Source organism: Mobula hypostoma, chromosome 8, assembly GCF_963921235.1.
Source record: "Mobula hypostoma chromosome 8, sMobHyp1.1, whole genome shotgun sequence".
NCBI lineage: Eukaryota > Metazoa > Chordata > Chondrichthyes > Myliobatiformes > Myliobatidae > Mobula > Mobula hypostoma.
Window position 1 is genome coordinate 80,297,004 of NC_086104.1, and position 25,423 is coordinate 80,322,426.

General features: G+C 41.8%; 1 protein-coding gene and 1 long non-coding RNA gene across 4 annotated transcripts in view; one reads left to right on the forward strand and one right to left on the reverse strand.

The window, feature by feature from the left end:
• Window positions 1–15,193, reverse strand: part of plcb1 (phospholipase C beta 1) — a 958,218-nt gene extending 943,025 nt beyond the window's left edge. Inside the window, exons 1-2 of the mRNA XM_063056185.1 lie at window positions 14,686–15,193; window positions 11,620–11,697 (exon numbers count right to left, since the gene is read on the reverse strand). Coding sequence (XP_062912255.1) covers window positions 11,620–11,697; window positions 14,686–14,784 — 177 coding nt within the window. The 5' untranslated portion in view covers window positions 14,785–15,193. The remainder of the gene's footprint in view (window positions 1–11,619; window positions 11,698–14,685) is intronic.
• The window catches only part of LOC134350668 (uncharacterized), a 39,644-nt gene continuing 16,621 nt past the window's right edge, over window positions 2,401–25,423 (forward strand). For all 3 annotated transcript variants that reach the window (XR_010018956.1, XR_010018957.1, XR_010018958.1), the window contains exons 1-2: window positions 2,401–4,416; window positions 13,087–13,276. This is a non-coding gene — a long non-coding RNA (uncharacterized LOC134350668). The remainder of the gene's footprint in view (window positions 4,417–13,086; window positions 13,277–25,423) is intronic.

The following is a 25,423-nucleotide window of genomic DNA, read 5'->3' on the forward strand; positions in this document are numbered from 1 at the left end:
TGAGTTGACGTTTCAGGCCAAGACCGTTCATCAAGACTGGAAAGGAAGGGGAGAAATCAGAGTAAGGTGGTGAGAGGAAGGGAAGAAGAAGTACAAGGTGGCAGGCCATAGGTGAAATTGGAAAAGTGGCAGGGGTGAAATAAAGAACTGGGAAGCCTATTGGTGAAGGAGATAAAGGGCTGGAGAAGAGAGAACCTGATGGGCAAGAACAGAAGACCATGGAAGAAACGGGAGGGAGAGGAGCACCAGAGGGAAGTGATAGGCAGGTAAGGAGATAACGTGAGAGAGGGAAACAGGAATTGGGAACAGTGAAGGGGGGGGGGGGAGAGAACAATTACCAGAAGCTCGAGAAATTGATGTTCATGTTATCAGGTTGGAGGCTACCCAGACAGAATATAAGGTGTTGCTCCTCCAAGCTAAGTGTGGCCTCATCAGGGCAGTAGAGGAGGCCATGGACTGATATGCTGGAATGGAAATGGGAATCAAGCATTTTGTGTGAGTGTTGCTTTGGATTTCCAGCACCTGCAGATTTTCTCATGTTTGTGAGACTTTAAACTAAGCCTCCATCTAATTACTCAGATGGACACATAAGATCCCATTGCGCTAATCAAGATTAAAGGAGTAGGGGACCCCCTGTAGAGTCAGAGTAAGTAGTTATCCCTCTCGTAGTTTTGCTAAATTAGAGTATGGCCACTGTCGTACTGCTGTCCGTGAGACTTACATTCATTTGTAAAGTGGCTGCTACCTTTCTTACATTTCAATGGTGATCACATTCAGTTGTCTAAGCCTTTCATGTTCTCCTACCTGCCCTAAGGTAGTGAAATACAAACCTTCTTTCAAACACCTTAATGACAGAGCTGCCCTCAATGGTAACTTCATGCCTTCAAATCAATTTCAATTGATTGAGGATTATATAAGTGGATTATCAAAAACTTCTCAGTGGCTTATTGATGGTACAGATGAGTGCTAGTATAAACTAAGACTTACGTTGTGCCAAAACAGCAAGCAAGCAATGAAACACAGTGCTTCGAGTGTTCAGTGCCATTAATCAACTCTTCTGTGTTTCACCCAAGCTAGTTAAATTATTAACAATAATAGCATTTAAGTCACTTGGATTATCCTTAAATTCAAGCCTATTGCCATTCAATCCCTCCAAACAAAACAATGTTCCTCCAGACCAAGGTGCAAAACACAGTACATATAACTCACACACAACACATAAACTAATAGTACCACAAATAAATGAAGAGATAGTAAAATATATTCCAGAAGACTGACATTTGGCATAAGGTGCCTTTACGACATAAGCTACACTACAGTGGGTGCCATGGCAACACAGCAGCTATGGGACACTATTACAACTCAATCGTGTTCAATCCTGCCATACTGTTCGGAGAATCTGTACATCCTCCGCGTAGAATCCGTGCGTTTCCTCCAGGTGCTTCAGTTTCCTTCCACAGTCCAAGGTCATTCCCAGTAGGTTACCTGGTCACTGTCAATTCTCCCGTGATTAGGTAAGGGTTAAAACCAGGGTCGTCAGGGTTACTGGGTGGTGCATCTTGCAGGGCCAGAAGAGCCTATTCCGTGCTGTTTCTCTGAACAGAATAAAAAGTAAACGGCATAACACTACTGGTACGACTATGAGCTACATCATGCATTTATTAGTTTTCAATAGGTACTTGCAAGTAGAATGTAATAGCCACTAACAGCCACTAAAGTGATATGAACAAATAATAAACAACTTTTGTGTTTACCTGTCACCTCTGTTCACAAGCCACAAGCAGCTGACAACTAAACTTGGTTAGCTATAAGCAAGTGATAGAAGACCACGTTTACAATGGTTGACTAGAAACAACTGTTTAATAGGTGGAGTAAATCATCTAACGTGTTCTCAGGTAATGCATCCTGAGAAGTTTTACAATGCCAAAGGTGTTATTTCTCAAACAAGTTGCTGTTTTTGCACATTCGATCAACAAAAACAGATTACTTTGCTTGCAATTATCAAAGGAAAGTTAATTTACTGTCCTTGCAATGGATTTCAACAGCAAAATGTAACAAGCCAATGTACATGCTCTGCAGCTCATTCAGATTTTTGCACATCGAATCTGAAGTTCAAATCCTTTCCATGTTAGTTCTAACCAAGCAAACCTTCCTTCAATAAAGTTGCAACATTGCCAACATGTCACCAGACCATCGACAGCCTACTCAGCAGAAGATGCCTTTCTCATCTGTTATCAATAGCCCTCTAAAAACTGCGAGTAACTTGAAACCACTTTTTTGTTATTGTTGGGAGTGGAAGGGTGCAGATGCATTTGCAACCGAATAAAGCACACGTAACACAAAATAGGTGATTTGGCAAAATGAGTCAAGATCGCCTCTTACCCCACCCCACCTTTCCTCGCCCAAAACATAACTTTATGCTCTCTTTTCCTCTCACACACTTCCCCAATCTCCTATAAAATGCACCTGCATATTTTCCTCAGTCACTCCCTGCAGCTTCAAGATAAAAGAAATGCAGCTATTTTTCCTTTCCTTATATCCTTGCCCTACTTGTTCCGTCCTTATAAATATTTTTGGATCCTCTCCAGTGTCTATTTACTGCTAATATGACAATCAGAATTGTCCTTGATCCGCTAAGCACAGTCTCTCAGAAGTTTGATATGGGTCCTATGTGGTTTCTCTACTTTTTAAATTCGATCTCTCAAAGAAAAGCCCAATACTGCACTTACTTTCACGTATGGTCTCAACATTCCTCTTTTCAAACTGATTTATGAATCTTTATACATATTACTTAGTGCTGCATCTCTAAATAAAATAAATATGTATTTGTAAGTCGAGACTACCTGGTTCCTCACTTTCATCAGTTCCAAGGAACATCCTTGCCTATTTTCTTATGTGTAACACCCAGCTCTTAGTGATGTTGCAAGTTATGGACTTTTAGCGTAAGTGTTGATGTTACCAGCACCAGAATAGTGTTGGAGGAGTTACTGAGCCTGATATTGCAAGAACCCTCCTTTAACAGATGCAGCTTAAGTGACAGGAGCACTTTCCATTAACAGCTATATCTCAATTCAGCTGTTACGCTTGCCAAAATCCTGCAAAGCAGTGTCCTAATGACGGTGTTTGAAAAAAGCAAGAAAAGATAACAATAGCAAAAAGGATCACGATTAATAGTAAATATGATATTTGAACATTAAGCTGCAGATGGCAATATTTTGAGCATGGCATTTTTTTTTCCTTCTTTTAAAAGAGCCACAGATGGTAATGTTCCTTCTTTAACAAGCTGTACTCATGCCAGGCCATAATGTGGCATGATAATAAACTGATGATATCATGATACTTCATTCCCTGGTGACCCAGCTAACTATTTCATAAGGATGTTTTTTCAAATATTTTTTGCTGTTGTGAAAAGTAAATTATATACTAGGAATCTCCTATGGCTCGGGGAATAGAGCATCTTTCACTCGCTTCTTATTCGCCTTCCTTGCCTTCTCCTGCATCATTTCCCTTCTGCTTTTCTGTCCCTGGGTCTCGCTGGTTTCCTCCCACCCATCTCCTGCTTCTCCCACTCGCGTTTCAATTCTTTCCTCTTCTCATTCAGCTGGTACACGCCTACAGGGGAGAACAAATCCCAATGACCACATGCCGTTTCCACCTGCAACGCCACACAAGATGCTGGAGGATCTCAGCGGGCCAGACAGCATCTATGGAAGTATATTGGGCCGAGTCCCTTCACCTGACTTCCACCGAGAACTGCAAACCCAATTTGTCCCACAGCCCACCTCATAAATTCCTAATCCTTCCAATTATCTATTTACTCACCTTCTTAGTAATTCCTCCTTCCCTTTCACTCCATATCACTTATTACCCACACACTCACCTTCCCTCCTGTCTATCTTTACTTGCCATACTTATTTTCCTTGTCAGCAAGGTCAATATTTTTCCTACCACAACAGTCCCCTCATTTCCCTCAAAACTGTGTTGATTGTATTACATTATCAGACATCAGTTTAAGAAAAATAATCTGGCCTTCAAAAATACAGTGCCTCATGTGGATTTTGGTATGGTCAGCTGGGCAGGGATATGTCGGGGCAGAGTTCTCAAGTTAAAGATTCATAGAGTGACACCGCAAGGAAAGAGGACGATTAACCACATGCATGACTACCAAGCAATGATCTAATTTCAACCTGCCTGCATTTCCACGAACTCCCTGTACATTTTGTCACTCAGCCACACAGTTGAGTCAACTTTACAGTAACCAATTACCGAGCACTTCTTTGGGAGGTGGGGGGAGCCTGGAGCAAGTGCAAGCTCCACGCAGCCAGCGCCAAACATTAAACCGAGGCTGCTGGAGCTGAGGAGCAGCATCTCTACAGGCTGCACAATGTGCTGGACAGCACTGTGCAAAAGTCTGAGGTACGTTTATACAGCTAGGATGCCCAAGACTTTTGTATAGTACTGTGTTCATCAACATGGAGCGAAAAGGGTGGTTGTAAATCTGGTGGGAGAAAGGGATGTTGGGAATGGCGAGGGTGGAGCGCCACGGGAGGGGTGTGGGACAGGTGGCAGAGAAGGAGTGGGAGATGGCACGGGTGCAGACACACCCAGTCCTGAGACACCAGGCAAGCTCATTTGATTCCAAACAATTGGTCTATTGATCATTACAGATTGTCTCTCTGGTGCTTCCCACTCCATCCCCTCTCCCTTCCCCTTTTCCCAACCATGATCCCCCTCTCCCTTTCCCCTTCCCACTCTCAGTCCACGATAGAGACCCATATCAGAATCAGATTTATCAACACTCACATACGTCACGGAATTTGTTATTTTTGTGGCAGCAGTACAGTGCAATACATAAAACAACTCCAGGACTAAGCAAAAGTCTTAGGCACCCTAGCTACGTATATGTGCCTAAAACTTTTGCACAGTACTGCACATCTCCACTTTATACGGACTTCTCTGGTGTTTTACAGGAGCAAGAGCTAAGCCATTCTACTATTTACTCACTACAAACAAAACATCAAAATGACCAGAAATGAGACAACCCCGTGACCCACCACAATCACCTCCTCTTATCCTTTCCTTGTAAATCTCCTCTTAGTATTTCACCCTGACATCAAGCTTCTGGCCAAAAGCCCAAATATTTCCTCTGGTATTTTGGCAGCTGTATGTTCACTGCTATGAAGTGCCTGACTGGTAAATCTTTTGTTATTCATTCAAGGGTTGTGTGTTTCGCAGACGGAGCCAGCATTTAGTTACCTATCCCCAAAGGTGGTGGTGAGCCACCTCCCCCTCCTGAACCACTGCAGTCCACGACGACCCAGCGACAGTGCAGGAAGGGCAATAAAGTTCAAAGTCAGGATGGTGTTGTGAGCTAAAGTCAGGTGGCAGAGTTCCCCATGTTTTTGCTGCGCATGTCATTTTAGCTGTTAGCAATCGTGGGTTTGGAAGTTGCTGCTCAAGGAATTTTGGAGAGTTGCTGCAGTGCCTCCTGAAGGTGGTACTTACAACTGCTGCAGCAAATCAGCGGTAGAGAGAGTGGAAATGAAAGGGCTGCCCTACCATTGGGCTGCTATGTCCTGTATGATAACAAGCATGTTGAGTGTTGTTAAAGCTGCAGTTACCTAGACAAGTTACATCAGCAACGTTACACAAGTGTAATTTTGCTGGGCTGATAGGTTCATAACATTGAGGGCCAGTGGTCACAGACTTCTCTTGTGCAAGCTCCAGGTTTAGCTATCAGCAGACCTCTCGAAAAAGATACCATCACCTCATGGGCACTAATGTGCAACATTCATTCAAGGAGAGGTATTTTTGGGTAACATTCCTGTGGCACACCACAGAAAGGATCTGATTGCATGGCAGGGAGTGCAAGGAGATTCACCCAGGCAATGCCTGAATTGGAGGATTTTAGGTTTAGGGAGAGGTTAGATAGGCTGGGCTTGTTTTGACCTGACAAAAGTAGACATGATTATGAGAAGCATGATAGGGTGTATGGTCAGAATCATTTTCTCGTGGTTGCGGCAGCAAAGCAAAGAATGCTTGAGTTTGAGTTAAAAGGAAAGAGTTTTTATACGGGATTGTACAGGTTATGGCTTACGCACAAGAATACTTGATATCTACAATACAATGTGGTGGCGAGATCAGAGAGAATTACCGCATTTTAGAGGCATTTAGAGAGACATAGACAAGACATAGAAGGAAATGGTCCTATTGCGGGCGAATGGAACTGGTGCAGCTTATACAGCAGTCTACATGGTTTATGACTATTACCAAGATGGCGCTGGCAATACACAGCAGCTCACAGAACTTCTAGATATACTTCTTCTGAGCTACTATTACTGCCATCTGCAGCCTGTATCAACCCTGTGCTTTGAGTCTCTCAGGCTGACATGACAGCATCCTTCAGGAGGGTGAGACCACAGAAAGCATTTGACCCAGATGGCATATTTGGCCGAGTACTGAAGACCTGTGCTAATCAACTGGCTGGTGTGCTTACTGACAGCTTTAACCTCTCTGCCCAGCAGCCTGAGGTGCCCAACTGCTTCAAGCAGGCTTCAAATATACCGATAGCCAAGAACATGGTAACCTACCTCAAAGACTATGCTCCTGTAGCACTTAAATCCACTGTGGTGAAGTGCTTTGAGAGGTTGGCCATGAAACACATCAACTCCTACCTGAGGAGTGACTTGCACCCGCTCCAATTTGTTTACCATCACAACAGGTCCACAGCAGATGCCAGTTCATTGGTCTTCACTCAGCCCGGAACAAAATGACAGTGAAGATGCATTCATCAGGATGCTCTCCACTGACTAAAGCTCTGCATCCAACACTATCATCCCTTCAAAAGTAAATAAGCTCCAAGACCTAGGCCCCATTGCCTCTTTATGCAATTGGATCCTCAATTTCCTCACTTGCACACCCCAGTCCGTTTTGATCAGCAACAACTTCTCCTCCACATTCACCACCAGCATAGGTGCACCACAAGGCTGTATACTTTGCCCTGCAGTCATAAATATAATGCAAATACAGCAGAGGTCTGAACATAGCAGCACCTCTACTTCTTTAGAAGTTTGCCAGGTTTGGCACGTCATCAAAAACTTTGACAAACTTCTATAGACGCACAGAGGAGAGTATCCTGACTGGTTGCATCACAGCCTGGTATAGAAATACCAATTTTCATGAATAGAAAAGCCTGCATAAAGTAGTGGACTCAGCCCAGTCCATCACATGAAAAGCCCTGCCCACCAGTGAACACATCTACAAGGAACATCCGTCATCAAGGACCTTCGTTATCCAGGCCATACGCTCTTCTTACTGCTGCCATCAGGAAGGAGGTGCGGAAGCCTTTGGACCCACACCACCAGGCTCAGGAGCAGTTACTACTCTTCAACCATCAAGCCCCTGAACCAGTGTGGATAACTTAACTCACCTCGACACTGAACTGATTCCACAACCTGTGGACTCGCTTTCAAGGACTCCCCAACTCATATTCTCTGTATTATTTATTACTATTATTTATTTTTTTGTATTTGCACAGTTTGTCTACTTTTGTCAATTGATTATTTGAACGTCTTTGAGTGTAATTTTTCAATGATTCCATTGTATTTCCTTAAATCTACTGTGAATGCCGCAAGAAGATTAATCTCAGAGTAGTATATAGTGACATATACACACTTCGATAATAAATCTATGTGGAACTTCAAATAGTGGACTAAGGGCCTGTATATGTGTTGTACAATTCTACGACACCAGAGATTTCAGGACTGGAGTGACTCATTTGAGGATTATCTCGGGTTGGCCCAGAAAGAAATTTCTATCATTTTTCTCTGAAAATGTCTGGGAGTTTTAAACCCTGTTTTGTTTAATTTCTTTTCCAAGATGGTTTTGGATGGGATGCAGGCATCATGAAACTAAGTAGATTTGAGATGGATAATTTAAGGATCATTTTGCATGAATTATTGTTATGTTCTGAATGTAAGCAGCAGGCAGTACGGCCAGGTAGCTAACATGTTCAGGGCTTTGGACTTTATCACAGAATCCTGGATGTGAATTAAACAACTTCAACACTTCTTCCACATTCTTTCTGCTCATGCAAGTTTTCCACTTACTTGATTTTACAGTTATAATACTTACCATAGAAATAGTAGTTTTTCAGAAAGTAGTTTTTAAAACTTTTCTTAACCAATCTTTTTGATCAATTTCCAGCACATTACACAAAGGCGTACTCTTAACTTACAAATGTGAACTTTGGCATGCCTTCGCAAAAACTAACCTAATACAGCTCCACCTACAGGAGTAATGTATACTGCAGGTATTTCAGACTTTGCAACAACTCCAAGTGCACACATTGATTTTTATATATGACAGACAGACAGGCAAGTAAAACTTTCAACAAGTTCTAAAATCAAAAGCTAACAAATTGGAACTGCTGAAAATCAGGCTATTGTTTTACTACATTTTCACCTTTGTATATTTGTTTCCTTCAGTTCCAATGAAAAGATATTTATCAAGTAGTCTTTTATGAAACCAGACTTTGAGCTTTTCTGCATGATCTAGTGGAACTGACATAATCACATGTAATGTAGGAGCTGTGGTCTGGTGAAACCTATTTATTAACGTTTGTGATTTGATCAGAAATATACCCCATATAGAAAAACTAGCTCCATATTTTAATCAACTTGTTTTTAAAATCTATTATTTCTGGAGTGTGATTTTAATTTTGTTTTAACATTTCAAAATATATGATATTTGTTTAAAATTTCCATGCATATAATGCAAAAAAATTTCAGTCAACATTTTCATCACAAGTCACATGAGATCAATTATCATTTATATACAAGTAGGTAGCTCATGGGTTTTATTTCTGGAATCCTTTTCAAGCAATTAAGTTGTGACTATCATGATTCTGGAGTGGAGGAATATAGCGAGGAATGAAGAAGCTGGAGATGAGCAACATCTCTTCACCATCCAGACGGCTCCAAAGTGTCATGTCTGGCGATGGAACTTTGGAACAAGGACAAGTTCAGAGTCAGACCTGCAACCCAAGGCAGGCAAGGCTCGCATTAAATTTGACAACTGACCAGCTATAACTGCTCACTGCTGGACACTAGAGCAAGAGAGCTGCCTCAGCAGCAGAGCCCAGACTTAGTAACTTTGATCAAAATCTTACTCGAATAGAATAAACATGGCAGCTTGGAAAGAAATGAATTCTGTATTTAAGCGTGGGAAAATTGCAAAACAGAATTATCCATAGCTGAAGTTTCAAGGCTTGTCCTCACACATTAATGGAAATGTGAATTATACTTGCTGCCTATTACTCTTTATTGTACATCTAAACAGAAGTCCACAATAATGAAACTCTAGATGTTACTCAGCACATAAATAGGGCGAGGTAATTTATGCAGACTATCACCAGTTAAGAGTAGCACTTCAAATGGACTAGAAATTCAGAGGCAAAGTGAGCAAAAAACCACACTAGATAAAGAGGAATATAAATTCAGGTGATTATATAGAGAATGAAATCACAGGATTGATATCAAGACACACCTAGTTCACTAACATCCTTAGGGAAAATAAAGCACCTTCCTTACACAGTATGGCTAGTAGAGGTTGGTTTTTAGCTACCCTCTGAAATAGTCCAGCAACCACTCAATTCGAGGTCAATTAGGGATGAGCATTAAATATGGAGCTATGCATTAACACCCACATTCCTTAAATGAATTTTAAAGAGCAAGTGACAACAATTGATGATCTATGCTGGTACACTGCATGCTTTTGCTGGATAAATTCCAGAGCTAAACCTTTGTGTGGCATCCATCACTATGCATCAGAAATGCAGAAACTATGGTCACTCTAGGAGACTCTAGAATGGCATCTTGTATGTATTTTCTCCTCTTTTCCTTTTCAAGCCTCTAATTCTTAAGGGTTTCCACATGGTAAATAAAACTCAGTTTACTTTGAGAAAAATTTTACCAAGAACCCATGATCGATTATTGACCAGATGTGGCAGATTATTGATCGAAGTCTGATACGAAGCTGGGGAGAGCATTCACAATCTGCTTGGCTCCTCTCCTACTCTCCAAGGATTTATCTAACAGTTTCCAAGATTTTCTTCAGATGCAATTGCTGCACTCCCCAGCAATACATAAATTAAAAACTGGAACATTCTCCAGAACTAGTGGGCCTGTGATGAAATCAGATCTGTTGCACTGCTGAAATTCACAACACAAACATTCTGCAGAAGGGCTGATGTAGTATAATTTACTAAATTAAGAAAATCCCACCAATTGATCATAGGCTAATTGCCAGTGTAGGTTATATCACATCTCTACATTCCCCTCAACCATCCACAAACAAAATGAGCATCTTGCAAGCTTGCACTTCTGACGATCATTGTTTTAGGATCAAATAACAATCTACTGATCAGCTTTAATTCTGATTCAATTTTACTTCAGGGTTTCATCATTCTTGTCTTTACCTTATTTTTATTATTTACTTTGTTTAGTCCATCAAAAACAACATAGTGGGAGTAAGCTGGTTGAAAACTCAAGTCGTTCCTTAATCAATTTCTTTAACAAGCAAATTTGGCCAGGCAGCCCTCTGACAGAATACCACACACAAAATACTTTTCTAAGTTTTGGAAGTTCTTCAGCTAAATGGCTGCTTTCATCCGGATCCCGAGGATATCCCTATAACTTGTCGGAGCCTCCCTAAGGACAAAATATCTTTGACTGCTACAGCAGGAATTTTGTAGCATATAAATAGAAACAGCAAAACACAATTTGCATTTCAGAGTGGTCTGAAAATAGTATAAAGCTTTGTGTTCAAAATTAATTGCATGACATTGCTGTTTTCAGCAGTTGAATTATTCTTGTTCTTAAAAACATTTTTGCAAAGCTGCCAGAGAAGAAGAATTAGTGCAAAAAAAATAGACACGTGCTAAACTTATAAATAAAACACATTGCTAATCAAGAACTACACAGAAAAAAATGTGTCAAAATTCAAAGTGTAACCCTTGGTTAGATTTGAGCTAACGCATTGTTATGGAACCATTAATCTCTACTCTTTCAGGGAAGGAGTGAACAGTCGGCGTCATACTTCCAACACGTTTCTTTGTGAATACAAAACACAAAGTACCTTTCTGCATGCCAATTACAACATGGCTCAGAGCAATCAAAATGGTTGAAAAGTGCCCATTTATAGCTCTTGTCTTTTCAGCTGTTTTTTGTTGTGTCTCCACATTATCCAAGTGGAGGTCACATCTATTTTAGTGTTTCAAATTTCATAGACCACAAGACTTCTCAAATTGATTCGCTGGCAAATCATAACTGTCTCAGCACCTTTAAACCGACCACCAAGTAGGAAGAAAATGTAAATACCCTTCATCTTATCACGCATTGTGAAAAAGTATGCTTAATATTGTTACCACGTAACATCTAAGATAACTGGTAAATAAAGCTTCAAATCCTGTGCACATTGCAGTGCAAGCAATCTAATTCCATTACAATAATGACATTGGAAATCAATTGTTAGTATCACATGCCAGAAGTCGATGAGTTAATGAGGCACTGCTTACCTGTGAAAACTTTTCTGGGCAATAAAATGGGTTTATGTTCCTACCTTATTTTGATCTGTCCAGTACAGGAACAATCCCAGTGGATCCACTTTCAAGGTAATGGGAGTTACAGTTGTGGAGTCCTGGCAACAGGAAAAAGAGTGAACATAAAGTTCCTTTTTCACATGTTGTGATTACTTAATTGTTAAAAGGTGTTAATGAATAACACTAATTACTTCTGGATGGAAATTTCTGAGGGCATGTCACATGTACATCCAATACTTATGTACAGTGTACTTGTAACACTCTAGTATAATAACTCGGAACACTTCACTAATGATAAAACCCAGTATAAATTCAAGCTACAGGATTTTTAGATGCACAATATTGAGTAACGTTTACGCCATCATACATTATTTATTGAGATACAGCGTGCAATAGGTGCTTCTGGCCCTTCCAGCCCTGCCGTCCAGCCACCCCCCGGTTTAACCCTAGCCTAATCATGGGACAATTTACAATGACCATCGAACCTACTAACTGGTACATCCTTGCACTGTGGGAGGAAACCAGAGCACCCAGAGGAAACCCCCAGCAGTCACAGGGGAGAACGTACAAACTCCTTACAGACAACAGCAGGAATTGACCCCGAGTCGTCTGTACTATAAAATGTTGTGCTAACCACTATGCTACCTTTTGATACAATAACTCTTAAACCACTTCAAAAGTCTTGAAAGTAATGATGGCAAGTGGCGTGAGATAACTGCAAATAATAACTATTGATTATTTTGCTTCTGCTTTAATTAAGCAACAAGAATATCGGAGGACATGCACTTTACAGACTGCCTGTGTGTCTTGGACAAATTTAAACCCTTCTGGGTTTGGTCTTTAGAGTATTACAACTCAAAGATTCCACACATCTTGGTACATCTATATTTGAATGACCACAAGGAACAGCAAATAGTGTGAAAGTGAGAAACGATGAGCTGAGACAGTTCAGTTGGGAAGGGAAAATCTGTGCCGAAGAAGCAAAAAACAAAAGTTTTAACACTGTGGCAGCAGTTTAAGATGATCTGCATCAGTTCTTGCAAGTTTCTCTTAAGTCTGCGCATTAAGCCAAATACATTCCTTCTGTTATCAAACTAATAATAGCCCAAATTGGTCAGAAGAAAATCACTAGTGAGAAACCCATCACTAATGCATTCCTGACTTCTGCTCCTGCACAATACGGCACGGGAACAGGGAATGTGCAAGTGATCAGTACTTCTGACCCTTGCTCTGCCCCTGGAATCCCGGACTCTCCACTGAGCCCTGGGGGCAGTTTGGGATCATCCTGAGCGAAGGGGGCCGGATGCAACTTTTCCGTTGCCTCAGCTTTGCACCACTTGTGTGGTGGGGTCAGCAGTCCGAAAGAAAAAAAAGTGAAGATTTTATTTTTTTTAAATCATTCATGATTGTAATCAATTGATAGTATTTAAAATTCAATTAACTTTAAGTTACAACTAAAAATTATTTGTGTATTTCAACTGTTTTAGGATATCTGATTATCTCAGGCGTCCAGAAACAATTTTATCGGATTTTGACACCAGGAGCTGCCAAAAGGAACTAAGAGCAATCTGGGGACGGGGCTCCAGGGTCTGCATTTATCTCCTGGAGCTCGTTCTACCTACGCGGCTTGCAGCAACTGCCAGTCGCTGGGCACAAGAGATGGGCAGCAGCAAAAAGGTTAGTGCAGACATGGGAATTAGTGTGAAGTGACAACGGGAAATCAAGTTGCAGTCCAGGCTGGGCACCAGCCAGCCCATTCAATCAGCACAGCTATGAATGGATTTGAAAAGGTGTTACTGCATACCGGTTGACAGAGACTGAGAGACAGAGAAGCAATGACTGCACGGACTGAGGTGCGCCTTTTGCCAACTGCCTTTCACTCCCCAGCTCAACACACCATCAGCTTGCAGCTCTGCCAACCCAACAGTGACCAACAGATTCACTCACACCAAATAACAGCTGGCTGAAGTATAAACATACAGACATTGGACACCCATAGCCTCATACACATTGACATTAAAGACACACAGGCTCAAATACATGCTAATTACTAGAAAAGACACTTTCTAATGGATTCCAGACATTGGACAGAGAGTTTGGTACAAACACACGGCAATTGTTGGACTTACACACCCCAATACACACTGACCATTAACATGGGATCAAATGGAAACATTGCATCAAACACACACTGTCGAACATAAACACCAACCATTGTATGTATTGATTATATAGTATGCACACAGACTCAATAGTCTGCTGAAGGATTAAGTACATACCACTAAATGCAGATTCACATATTGCACTGACCAAAACTGACATTCACACACAGGCTCAAAACACACACCTGCAGAGTTGCACAATGTCATGTGTTGTTAGGTTCCTTTACAGAAAGACCAACTCTCTCACACACACGCACACTATATATATTTATACACACACACAGGTTTCTAACAGATTATTATCAGCTATAAATCTGATCACGACATTTTACTGGAAACAAAACACAAAAATGACGCGTCCCAAGTCTGCCTCTTGCACACACAAATTTATATAAATGACACGAGTTGCATCTCGGCGAATCGATGCGAAAGGAGCTCGGAGCACCACGCAAGTGCAATTCAACACATCAAAAAGGGTGGGGGCGGGAGAGACGACAGGCGATCTGGTGGAAGGGCGGAGAGAAATGGAGACACTGAGCAGTCGGAGGGGTTGGGGCCAATGCATTCTGGTTCTCGCTGACATGGGACCAGTGATCTATTTTTAAAGCACGTCTCTCCTCCTCCTCCTCCTCCTCCTGTCCCCTCACAGCGGCCAGTAAGAGATTGCGGAGAGACCGCTCTCCGCTCGCACGCTTTGGGCTGGAGCCGAGCCCAGCGCTGCAACGGCACCCAAGGCATGGGCAGTGGATGGTGGGAGATACCCACCGAACACAGGACCACACGAGAATATGTGCTAGGATTGCACGCCGAGGCTAAACACTGATCACGCGTCGGTTCCACCCGCCGCCCTCCCCTCGTTACGAATTATGTTTCACCTCCGCTGCTGCAAAGCTACTTGAAGCTCGCCTCGCTGTCAATACTCACATCATCCCATTTCATAAATTTGTTCCCTTTCTTTAAGTTCTCAGGCACGCAGATGGGTTTGAGCTGTAGAGCATGGACCCCAGGCTGTGCTCCTGCCATTGAGATACATTGAAAGTTCCTCAAGGTGCAGGTGAGGGAGGGAGGAGTGGGTGGGGACAAATAAATGGAAACAAGGAGCGCTGAAAACAGTGGGGACGATGACTCCAAGTGTCAGTTCCTTCTTCCTTCCTTCTTTTCGCACTCCGCGAAACTGGCTAGGTAGCTCACACACGCACACGGGATCACTCCAACGTCCCACGTTGTCTCCTCAATGATCCTGAGAAACACCAAGCTTTGAAGGCTGCACTGAAATCCCGGAGACTGCACAGGCAAAAGACAGCAACATTACTTGGGGGGGATAAAGAACCAGAGTGACCGCCTCTCCGTTGAATACAGCTCTCTCCGTCTCTCTCTCGCTCAGTCGCACACACACACACACACATACAGACACAAACTGTGCACCTATGTATACAGTGCACAGCGACTCCAAGCGAACAGCTACAATCACAACCAATAGCAATCCAGACACAGCACAGAAGAACGGATGTTTCCAAACATCCTTTTTAATTTGTTGGGATTTTGTACAGAAACGCGCGCGCACGTATTCAGGGACTCATCCTGTAACATATACGGTATCTCTCAATGTGTGCTGAACCAAGTATAAAACGGGTTTTAAAAACAAAGTGTGAATTATATGAAGAACTATCACCAGAAGTTGCACTTGCTTTGATTTCCTCTTCAAAGCACCGTGCGTCTCGTATTGACAAACGCAGCGATTGGACAAAGATTAACGATCAGCAATCTGATGTTCATTTCTTTCCTCTTTTATGGCGCTCCTTATCACTGTCTTCTTAGAGCAAGTTTTCGGCCTTTGGCCTTATATGGTTTGCCAATTTGTCGAGTGCCTTTTGAACATTTCGCTCCTAAATACAAAGGCAAGTTAAGTTTTGCGGTTGCTTTTAAACGATTATCTTGCATTGTAAAAAGATTTTCTTTTAATGATATTGTGGCTTCTTCGGCTGTCCATCGATTTCGATGCTGATTGTGCTGAGATTTTAGTCTCTGCAAACACGTTTATGGGCCACAAGACCAGCATTGGATCGGCACTGTCTCCCACATGGGTTGCATTTGTGATTTGACTGGTCTAGCACCGAATGTCTGCGTTCATCACCTGCTTCATATTTCTTCTGCCCTTTCTCCTCGATAGCTGGGATTGACTTCTTGACAATGCAGTGCCAACTTCTGTCTACAGCATCTTTCTCCCAGCTGTTGACATTCATGTCAGTGTTCTTCATGCGGCGCTTGAGCACATCTTTGTAGGGCAGCTTCTGACCACCGTGCTTCCTCATTCCTTCATGTAGCTCGCCAGAGAAAACAGCTTTGGGTAAACGATCATCGCTCATTCTTGTGACATGACCAATCCAAAGCAGCTGAGAAGCTGTGATGTGCGATTCTACGCTGACTGTCCCAGCACGTTTGAGCACTTCCACATCTGGTACCCTCTCTTGCCACTTGATGTGCAATATTTGGCGACTTTGGTCTCACCACGACATTAAAATGGCAACCAAGGTCAAAGTGTATAACACAGCTGTTTTACCATCTCTGCTTTATTCAACTGAAACGATGACATTGTATCGGAAGCACATCAAGAAATTGACCAAAGCAACACAGGTGTGATGCGAGGCCTAATTTAACAGCGAAATGCTCGGGCGCTGTGCAATATCATAAAAGTGTTGATGGAGCTCGGCGCACCAGGAGGCAGAGGTGGAAGAGAAACAGTGTTACATATTACGATCAACGGACTTTCAACGCTGAGGAACTAATTTTAAGGTGGAATTGTTTATCACATTTCCCTTAGTTTAATTTTCCTCTCTCCACGAAGAGACCCCAACCATGAGCTTGAAGGCAAAATGTATTAACACTCAAAAGGGAATCTGAGATGGCGGCTTTAGATGGGGTGTTCGGCAGGTGGGGGGGGGGTTGCTTGCAGTCTCTGAGGATGCAGTCATTTGTTTAGCTTGGTGCATCATTCCTCACAGGTGTAGGATGAGAACTCAGGTGCAGTTAGAGGTCGGTTTATTTCTACAGAGAAACAGTGAAACGATTTTGTTTGCCCAGACAGGTCTTACATATGCAGGAAAAAAATGCAGTGCAGGTAGAGTGGCAGGCAAATATGCAAGGGTCATTAAAGTACAAATTTTTGCTACAGGTTGGGCCCATCACCCATTGCCTCTTTCCAGTTTAGCAAATCCTAGCATTGACTGGGCCCAGGTACAAATGCATTGTGGATTTTCCAGCAGAGACTTTCCTGCCAATACATACAAATCTACGAGGCTGCCTTCACTCTTCTTCAGTGAAGGGTTTGACTCTTTTCCCTTCTCTGCAGCCTTGTTTCTATCCTCCCATGTTCTGTCCATCACCTTTCCCCAATCCACCCCAATTCCTGGAAGCTCCGTAGCATCTCCAGCGTCATCTTCCTGTCAATTTCCAGCAATGGCAAGGAAAAACAAGCAAAGTAGCAAAAGCAGGCTTTAGATTCACAATTTCCAATGTGGCACAGATGCTCAAAGGGCAGTGGATAAAGAAGCTGCTGAATCTGCATCAATATTATTTATCAAAGCAGATTTGATGATAGAATCATCTCCTCCTCACGATCATCAGCACAGGGGCACCTCAAGGCTGTATACTTGGGCCCTTGCTCTACTCTCTCTGCACATGACTGTGTGGCTAAGCACAGATCTAATACAATATACAAGTTTGTACCGATGACACCACTGTTGTTGGGTGCATCACAGGTGGTCAGCTTACCAGAGCAAGATGGGACACCTGGTTGAATGGTGCCACAACAACAAACTTCCTCAGCCTCAATAAAACCAAAGGGCTGGTTTCAAGACTGTTGACTTCAGGAAGGGGACGGAGGACAAACATGCACCAATCCACATTAGGGGGGAAAAAACTCAGCTGTGGAGAGAGTCAGCAGCTGTAAATTCCTGGGTGTTAACTTTATCAGATGACCTGGCCAAGGCCCAGCACATAGATGCAATAACGAAGGTGCACCAGTATCTTAGTTTTCTTCAGAGGACAAGGAGGTTTGGCTCATCATGGAAACGCTCTGACAAACTTCTACAGCTGTACTGTTGGAAGTATATTTACCGACCATGGTCTGGTATGTCAATTTAAATGCGCAGGAACACAAGGAACTGCAGAGAGGAGTGGGTGCCACCCAATACATCAGAAGCACATCCCTCCCCACCATTGGTAGTAGCTCCTGGAGGTGCTGCCTCAGGAAGGCAACACCCATCTTCAAACATGCCCACCATCTGGATCATGCCATCTTCAAACATGCCCACCATCTGGATCATGCCATCTTCAAACATGCCCACCATCTGGATCATGCCATCTTCAAACATGCCCGCCATCTGGATCATGCCATCTTCAAACATGCCCGCCATCTGGATCATGCCATCTTCAAACATGCCCACCATCTGGATCATGCCATCTTTTTTGCAGCTACTATTGGACAGGAGGTGCAGAAGCCTGAAGTCCCACACCACCAGGTTCAATGACAGCTACTTCACTCCAACCATTCAGCTCTTGAACCAAGCGGAATCACTATAGTTTAGCAAAACTGATTATGAACACGAAGGAGATCTTTGCTTTTGTTCCAACTGTATTTTTCTTGTAAAAATTGTCTTATCTATGTTGAATGTGTTTTCCTTGTAAATGCTACTTATACCATGCCATGTGTCCACTTTTCATTGTACCTGCGCACACAGGTATGACAATAGACTTGACTTTTAGAAGTGGTCTTTAGGATCAACCACCTGGTGAACAGCAGGACAACTTGGCTGTAGATGCAGGTGGTTCTGGAGAACAACAGTTTTGCGAACTCTTGGAGGGGGTGACTTGCATCAAATCCTCTAACACCATAGCTGCTTATCTCCAAAATAGCACTTGAGTAGGTGGTTCTTGTGTGAAAGTGTTTTACCAATTACACCCAAATCATTTGTGCGGATTTAGGCTAAGTGTGGGTATAGATAAAATAATTCAGCGTAGTGGGAGATGAGAGAAACTGATCGGAGGAAAGATATTGGATTAGGGAGAGGTGATGGTGCTGGTACTGGGAACAGGTAGAGTGGAGAACCTCGGGTCAGTTTTGGTACAACTACTGTGTCAAACTTGCATTAATAAATAAATTTAGAAACAAATATAAATGAGTTGAATTGAAGGAGACACGTTACGAATTATGCAATGCATCTCCAAAACTGTGAGTGGGCTGAACGCTGGCAGATGATAGTTAATGCAGGAGGTGAACAAGTGAATATACTGTATATTTTGAAATATATAAACGTAGCATAACATGTCATGAATGCTGTTGAATTAACTCTGATGGTGTTGAAGATGAAAGAGACCCAGATGCCCAAGCATATTCAAATGCCAATGCAGAGTATCAGTCAAGAAAATCAATAGAGTATTTCAGCCATATTGATTAAAGAGAATAAGACAAAGGGATTTGTGAGAAAGCTGTATATTGCTTCTCCAAGCCACATTTTTAGCACTTGTCCATTCTGGTTTGCAAGAAACAAGAACTCCATTTAAATATAAAAGGCAGTTTGAAGGATGAAAAGGTGAATCCCATCTCCAAGGATGTGGGTGAAGTGCAGAGACCAAGGCTCTTTAATTTGGAAACAACCAGAATAATTTTGTGCAAATTAGATCACAAGCAGTATAGAAATAAAAGTTAATGTAACATACACTTAAAATTAAGGACAAGGGCTGAAACGTCTAAAATTAACTTTACAACTGGCAAATACCAAATGCTGAGGGTGAGCAATGGACCTCCAAGGGGAGTAATAGAGGTAAGAAGTATATTTTAGAACAACTTAGCACAGAAATGGATGAATTAAGTCAGCCACAGACAAAGGCAATCCAGTTTGTCTTCCACAGAGCAAACGCTGGAGAGCAGCACCCATGGGACAGCCAGCCTCACAGAAGCTAAGTCATCACGGATTCTAGGATGCCAGCAACACCTCTCTTCTCTCACACACTACTGGAACCTTGTCCTTGTAGTAGGTGATGCTGTGACAGGAAAGCCTGGTCTGTGTAACAACCGAGGCCATGCAGCTACCCCACCATTGGTTTCACCAATAAAACAGATTTGCATTATTTTACGTTACCAATGTCCAACAGGGTCTTGCAATCACAAGAAAAACACATTTTCACTATTTGTTGGACCTTTAAAGACTGCTGCAACCAAGCACTGCCATCTAAACAGACATCAGATTCCCTTCCACTACATTAATAAGGAGCACAATGAAAAATCATGGTGGCAGAAGTGTTCCCGTATGTATTGTATTGTTGTGGAAATTATTTTCATCTTCTGTACTTGGGAAATAAAATGGCAGCTTGAAATAAACTGCCAATTACAGAGTCTCTCCAGGTTAACAACTACATTCAACAATAGGTTGCCCATCTGATTCATTAGTGTACTGTCTGATTAGTAAAGTTGAAAATTCTCTCATCTGTGTCAATTTACACTACGAACAGGGAGATATTCCATGGTTTGATACTAAAAGTAATTCTCATCTAGAAGAAAGAAGAAAGCCCTTAACTCCGAGTGGAGTCATCGGGACACCGCCATAACAGCACTTTTTTAAGCAGGCTTTCTTATTTTTAGAGGCCGAGTTGCTAGCTCGACGCTCAACCCAGCACGGATGGAAAGCGTGCAAGGGAGCCAGCTGGATTCAAACTCGGAAGCCTTCGCTCCGAAGTCTGGCGCTGATGCCACTACGCCACCAGCTGGCAATTCTCATCAAGAGGCGGATATAAATTTTGGAGCAGGGAACACTTACTGGGCCCTTTATGGTCCTGAAATAGTGCAGCAGTCCCTGCATTAGCTCATCTTGGAGTCAACTGGGAGAATGGACGAACTTGAAATGGGAGGATGCTTATACCATTTCTCTTCAAGTTACTTACACTGCCACCCTGGGGATTTTGATGATCACTCATTGAGTTAACACTAGCAGATCGATAGGAAACCTGATGCATTTCAGGATCTGTATGCACAAGAGCTTAAATTGGTCATAATTTCCAAGTTACCTTTTACATTGTCTCCATTGCCTGTGGTCAACAGCACCACAAATTGTGATCTCAGTTAGCTCTTACACTACATGATCTGCAGTCCAGAAGGATCGCAGCCCAAAACCTTGACTGTTTATTCCCAACCTCAGATGCTGCCTGAGCTCCACCAACACTTTGTGTGTATTGCTCTAGTTTTCCAGCATCTGCAGGACCTCTTGTGTCAATGCTCTGCATGATATAGCCTTCACTATTATCCTTCCAGAATCCGGACAACCAACATCTCAATCTTCATACAGTAGCAACCAATCCCCACATCACCTCAACAGTTTGTTTTTATGAAACCAGTCCTCTCCTTGAACACCAATAGCTCATCACATAATCAGGCTGCTATGATGCAAGCCCCTGTTCAACAGTGATGTTTTTTTCAGTTTCTGAATGATTCAGTCTTGAATCTTTTCCTTTGGCATCTAAGATCATATTTGCTGTTCTAACAGAACAAGATGGGCATATTGCAAAAGGCCAGATGACTGTACTAGATTTGTGTGTCCCCACTTAACATTGCTCACAGGTTATCTCAAAAGGTAGGGTACAGGTGCTTTCTCTCATTACCCTCAAGTTTGTTAATATTGTACCGACATGTTGCAATTTTCATCAATTGTTCTAGATTGGTGGACTTAATATTTACTATGAAAGATCAACTATATTATAATAATTTGTCGAGGAATAATTAGTGCCTCTAATGATAGATTCTTTAATGATGACATTCAGAACACTACTGCAACATACAGTCTAAAAACATCAGTCCCAGTGTTGGTAGTGCAGTACAGACGGTCTCCAATATAGATTCAGTTGTGCAACTATATATGTAAATCAACACCACAATTTTAATTGCATGTTTCTAACAATAAATTTACAGATACTTCATTAATCAATCGATCACCACACAAAGATACAACTGAGAGACACTGTTAAATTGTTAGGTTCTAGTGGGTGCTCGTGAAAGACTGGGCATTATAGAGTAGACTCAGTGGGCAAGATTCACATAGACCAAAATGTTGTTTTAAAACAAAATGCCTCAAAATAGGATTTTTAAATTAGCTTAAACAGAGTTAATATTTAAATTAATTGAACATAGGCAGATATGTATAGCTTATGGAATCAAATCATTAGAATTCAAAAGAGAGAAAGTCCTGGCAACACTCACAACACGCTGGAGGAACTCAGCAGGTCGGGCAGCATCCCTGGAAATGATCAGTCAACGTTTCGGGCCGGAACCCTTCATCAGGACTGAAGAGGGAAGAGGCAAAGTCCCTATAAAGAAGGTGGGGGGAGGGTGGGAAGGAGAAGGCTGGTAGGTTCCAGGTGAAAAACAGAAAAGAGAAAGTCCTGGACTTTTGTGCATGTGCTGTGAAACAAGGAATTTCAGAAACCACTGAGAGATTCAGGGAGTCAAGTTCTTCAGGTCCATGGACTGTATATGGTGACAATGGTGTAATCATCTCTTGGATCTCATGCCAGAGCTGACCAATAACAGGATCACAAATCAGATTGGGGTTTCTCAGGCTCAGATTTAGCTGGTTACTTTTAAAAAGAAATTTACTGCAATATTTTTCATTTTTTAAATTTTTACTTCAATTTTATTAGTTTTCAAATACTTCTAAATATCAGAAACATCTAAAAACTTAAAATTCATTTACAGCTGTGACAATCTGCTTCCAGCATTCAAAATCTCATTTCTGGTCATAACATTTCTCAGTCACTTTTCCCCTAGTGCAATATATTTTTGCACATTTTTTGTCACTTTATTTGCTGAGTCAATCATCATTTGTTCTAATTTCTTACCAAGTATGCCCATAAGGTGGCAATACACAATCACTTCAACATAATTCACAAAATAATTTTATAATAAATTCTTCATCCACCATTTTTGTTCTGTATCCAAAATATAACACCCTAAACCAGTGATTAAACAAAGTTTGTCAATGATTATGTTTATTGATAAGGCAATTAGATTTCCCCATGCATTGACTTGTAATTGAAAATTTTGCTTTTAATTTACAGAATTTACCGTAATACTGTGTCTGGATAATATTTATCCGTCAGAGCCAATTCTGTTAACTAAGTACACATTAGGACTCTAAACATGTGCGTCTGTTCAATTTAAAGGAATACAGAGCCAACTGTACAACCGCTGGTGACAGTCAGAAGCATGAGAGCATAAAACACAAGGCAGCTCTGCTATTAATGCTCATGTTCACTTTGGAATGATCTTCAGAAGTTTGATTGTAATCAATAACCTTTATTTGAAAGAGATATTAATAATATTCCTCGTTAATCGTTGCCTCTGCAAGTGAAAATCTCACACTTGAGCAATACAAAAAGATTTTTCTGTGAAGGATATGTTCAGTTTGAAAAGAAAAACATTTAAAATTTCTGTGGAAACTCTCAAAACTTTTGGATATCATAAAATATTTCATAGCCATTAAAATGTAGCCTATTCATGCACCTACCACTGTAATAACCATATAACAATTACAGCACGGAAACAGGCCATCTCAGCCCTTCTAGTCCGTGCCAAACCGAAACAAAGTTCACCAAGGAATATTTATTGGCATTGTCACCAGAGATACCTTAAATAAAAAACAGAAAATGCTGGAATCTCTTGGGTCAGGCAGTATCTGGGGAAAAAAAAAATTCAAATTGAAACCCATTCATTAGAACCAAGAGAGAAAAAATGATAATTTCAAATTAGAGGAGGAACGGATTGGATAAAACAATCTTTTCTGAGATTGCAATATTAAGGTTGTTCCATTGTCAGTAAAGAATCTGGTTGGCAAAGTAAGGAGGGAAATTAAAGAAAGAAAACAAGAGGAACATGTAAAAGCAGGGCAACACATGTACCCTATCCGTAGATTCAAATCATCCTTCCAGGTAATGTAGCAATTCACTTGTACTTCTTCCAGTTTGGTGTATTACATTTGGTGTTCGAGAACTGGTTTCCACTATATTGAAACACACCACATGCAGATAGTGTTAACTGGTAGCAAAACAATATAAATATTTGAAACCATCGGGAATTGTTAGGAATGACAAAGATGGGTGACAGAAAGAAGAATCAGAATGAATTCTGCAACCTTCACTTTCTGTGGTGGATGACTCATTCATCTGATTTGAGCATTGTACCGGATGACTGGAAAATTGCAAATGTTACTCCGCTATTTAAGAAGGGTGGGAGGCAGCAGAAAGGAAACTATAGACCTGTTAGCCTGACATCAGTGGTTGGGAGGTTGTTGGAATCGATTGTTAGGGATGAGATTACAGGGTATCTAGAGGCAAATGACAAGTAGGCCAAAGCCAGCATGGTTTCCTGAAAGGAAAATCCTGCCTGACTAACCTACTGCAATTCTTTGAGGAAATTACAAGCAGGGTAGACAAAGGATATGCAGTAGGCGTGGTGTACTTGGATTTTCAGAAGGCCTTTGACAAGGTGCCGCATATGAAGCTGCCTAGCAAGATAAGAGCCCATGGAATTACAGGGAAGTTACTAGCATGGGTGGAGCATTGGCTGGTCAGCAGAAAACAGAGGAGGAATAAAGGGATCCTATTCTCACTGGCTGGCGGTTACCAGTGGAGTTCCACAGGGTTCAGTGTTGGGACCGCAGCTTTTTACGATGTATGTCAATATTTGGACTACGATATTAATGGATTTGTGGCTAAATTTGCTGATGATAGGTGGAGGAGCGGGTTGTGTTGAAGAAAGAGAAAGTCTGCAGAAAGACTTCGATAGTCTAGGGGAATGAGTAAAGATGTGGCAAATGAGATACAATGTTGGAAAGTGTATGGTCATACACTTTGGTGGAAGAAATAAATGGGCAGACTATTATCTATATGGGGAGAGAATTCAAAATTCAGAGATCAAAAGGGACTTGGGAGTCCTTGTGCAAGATACCCTAAAGGTTAACCTCCAGGTTGAGTTGGTTGTGAAGAAGGCGAATGCAATGTTGGCATTCATTTCTGGAGGTATAGAATATAAGAGCAGGGATGTGATGTTGAGGTTCTATAAGGCACTCGTGAGACCGCACTTGGAGTTTTGGGCTCCTTATTTTAGAAAGGATATACTGACATTGGAGAGGGTTCAGAGAAGATTCACAAGAATGATTCCAGGAATGAAAATGTTACCGTATGAGGAACGTCTGGCAGCTCTTGGGCTGTATTCTCTGGAGTTCAGGAGAATGAGGGGGGGATCTCATAGAAACATTCCAAATGTTAAAAGGCCTGAACAGATTAGATATGGCAGTTATTTCCCATGGTAGGGGAGTCTAGGACAAGAGGGCACGACTTCAGGATTGAAGGACATCCATTTAGAACAGAAATGTGGAGAAATTACTTTAGTCAGAGGGTGGTAAATCTGTGGAAGTTGTTGCCTCGAGGAGTTGTGGAGGCCAAGTCATTGGATGCATTTAAAGCAGGGATAGAGAGGTTCTTGATTAGCCAGGGCATCAAAGGGTACGGGGAGAAGGCAGAGGCGTGGGGATGACTGGAAAAATTAGATCAGCCCATGATTGAATGGTGGAGCAGACCTGATGGGCCAAATGGCCTACTTCTGCTCCTATATCTT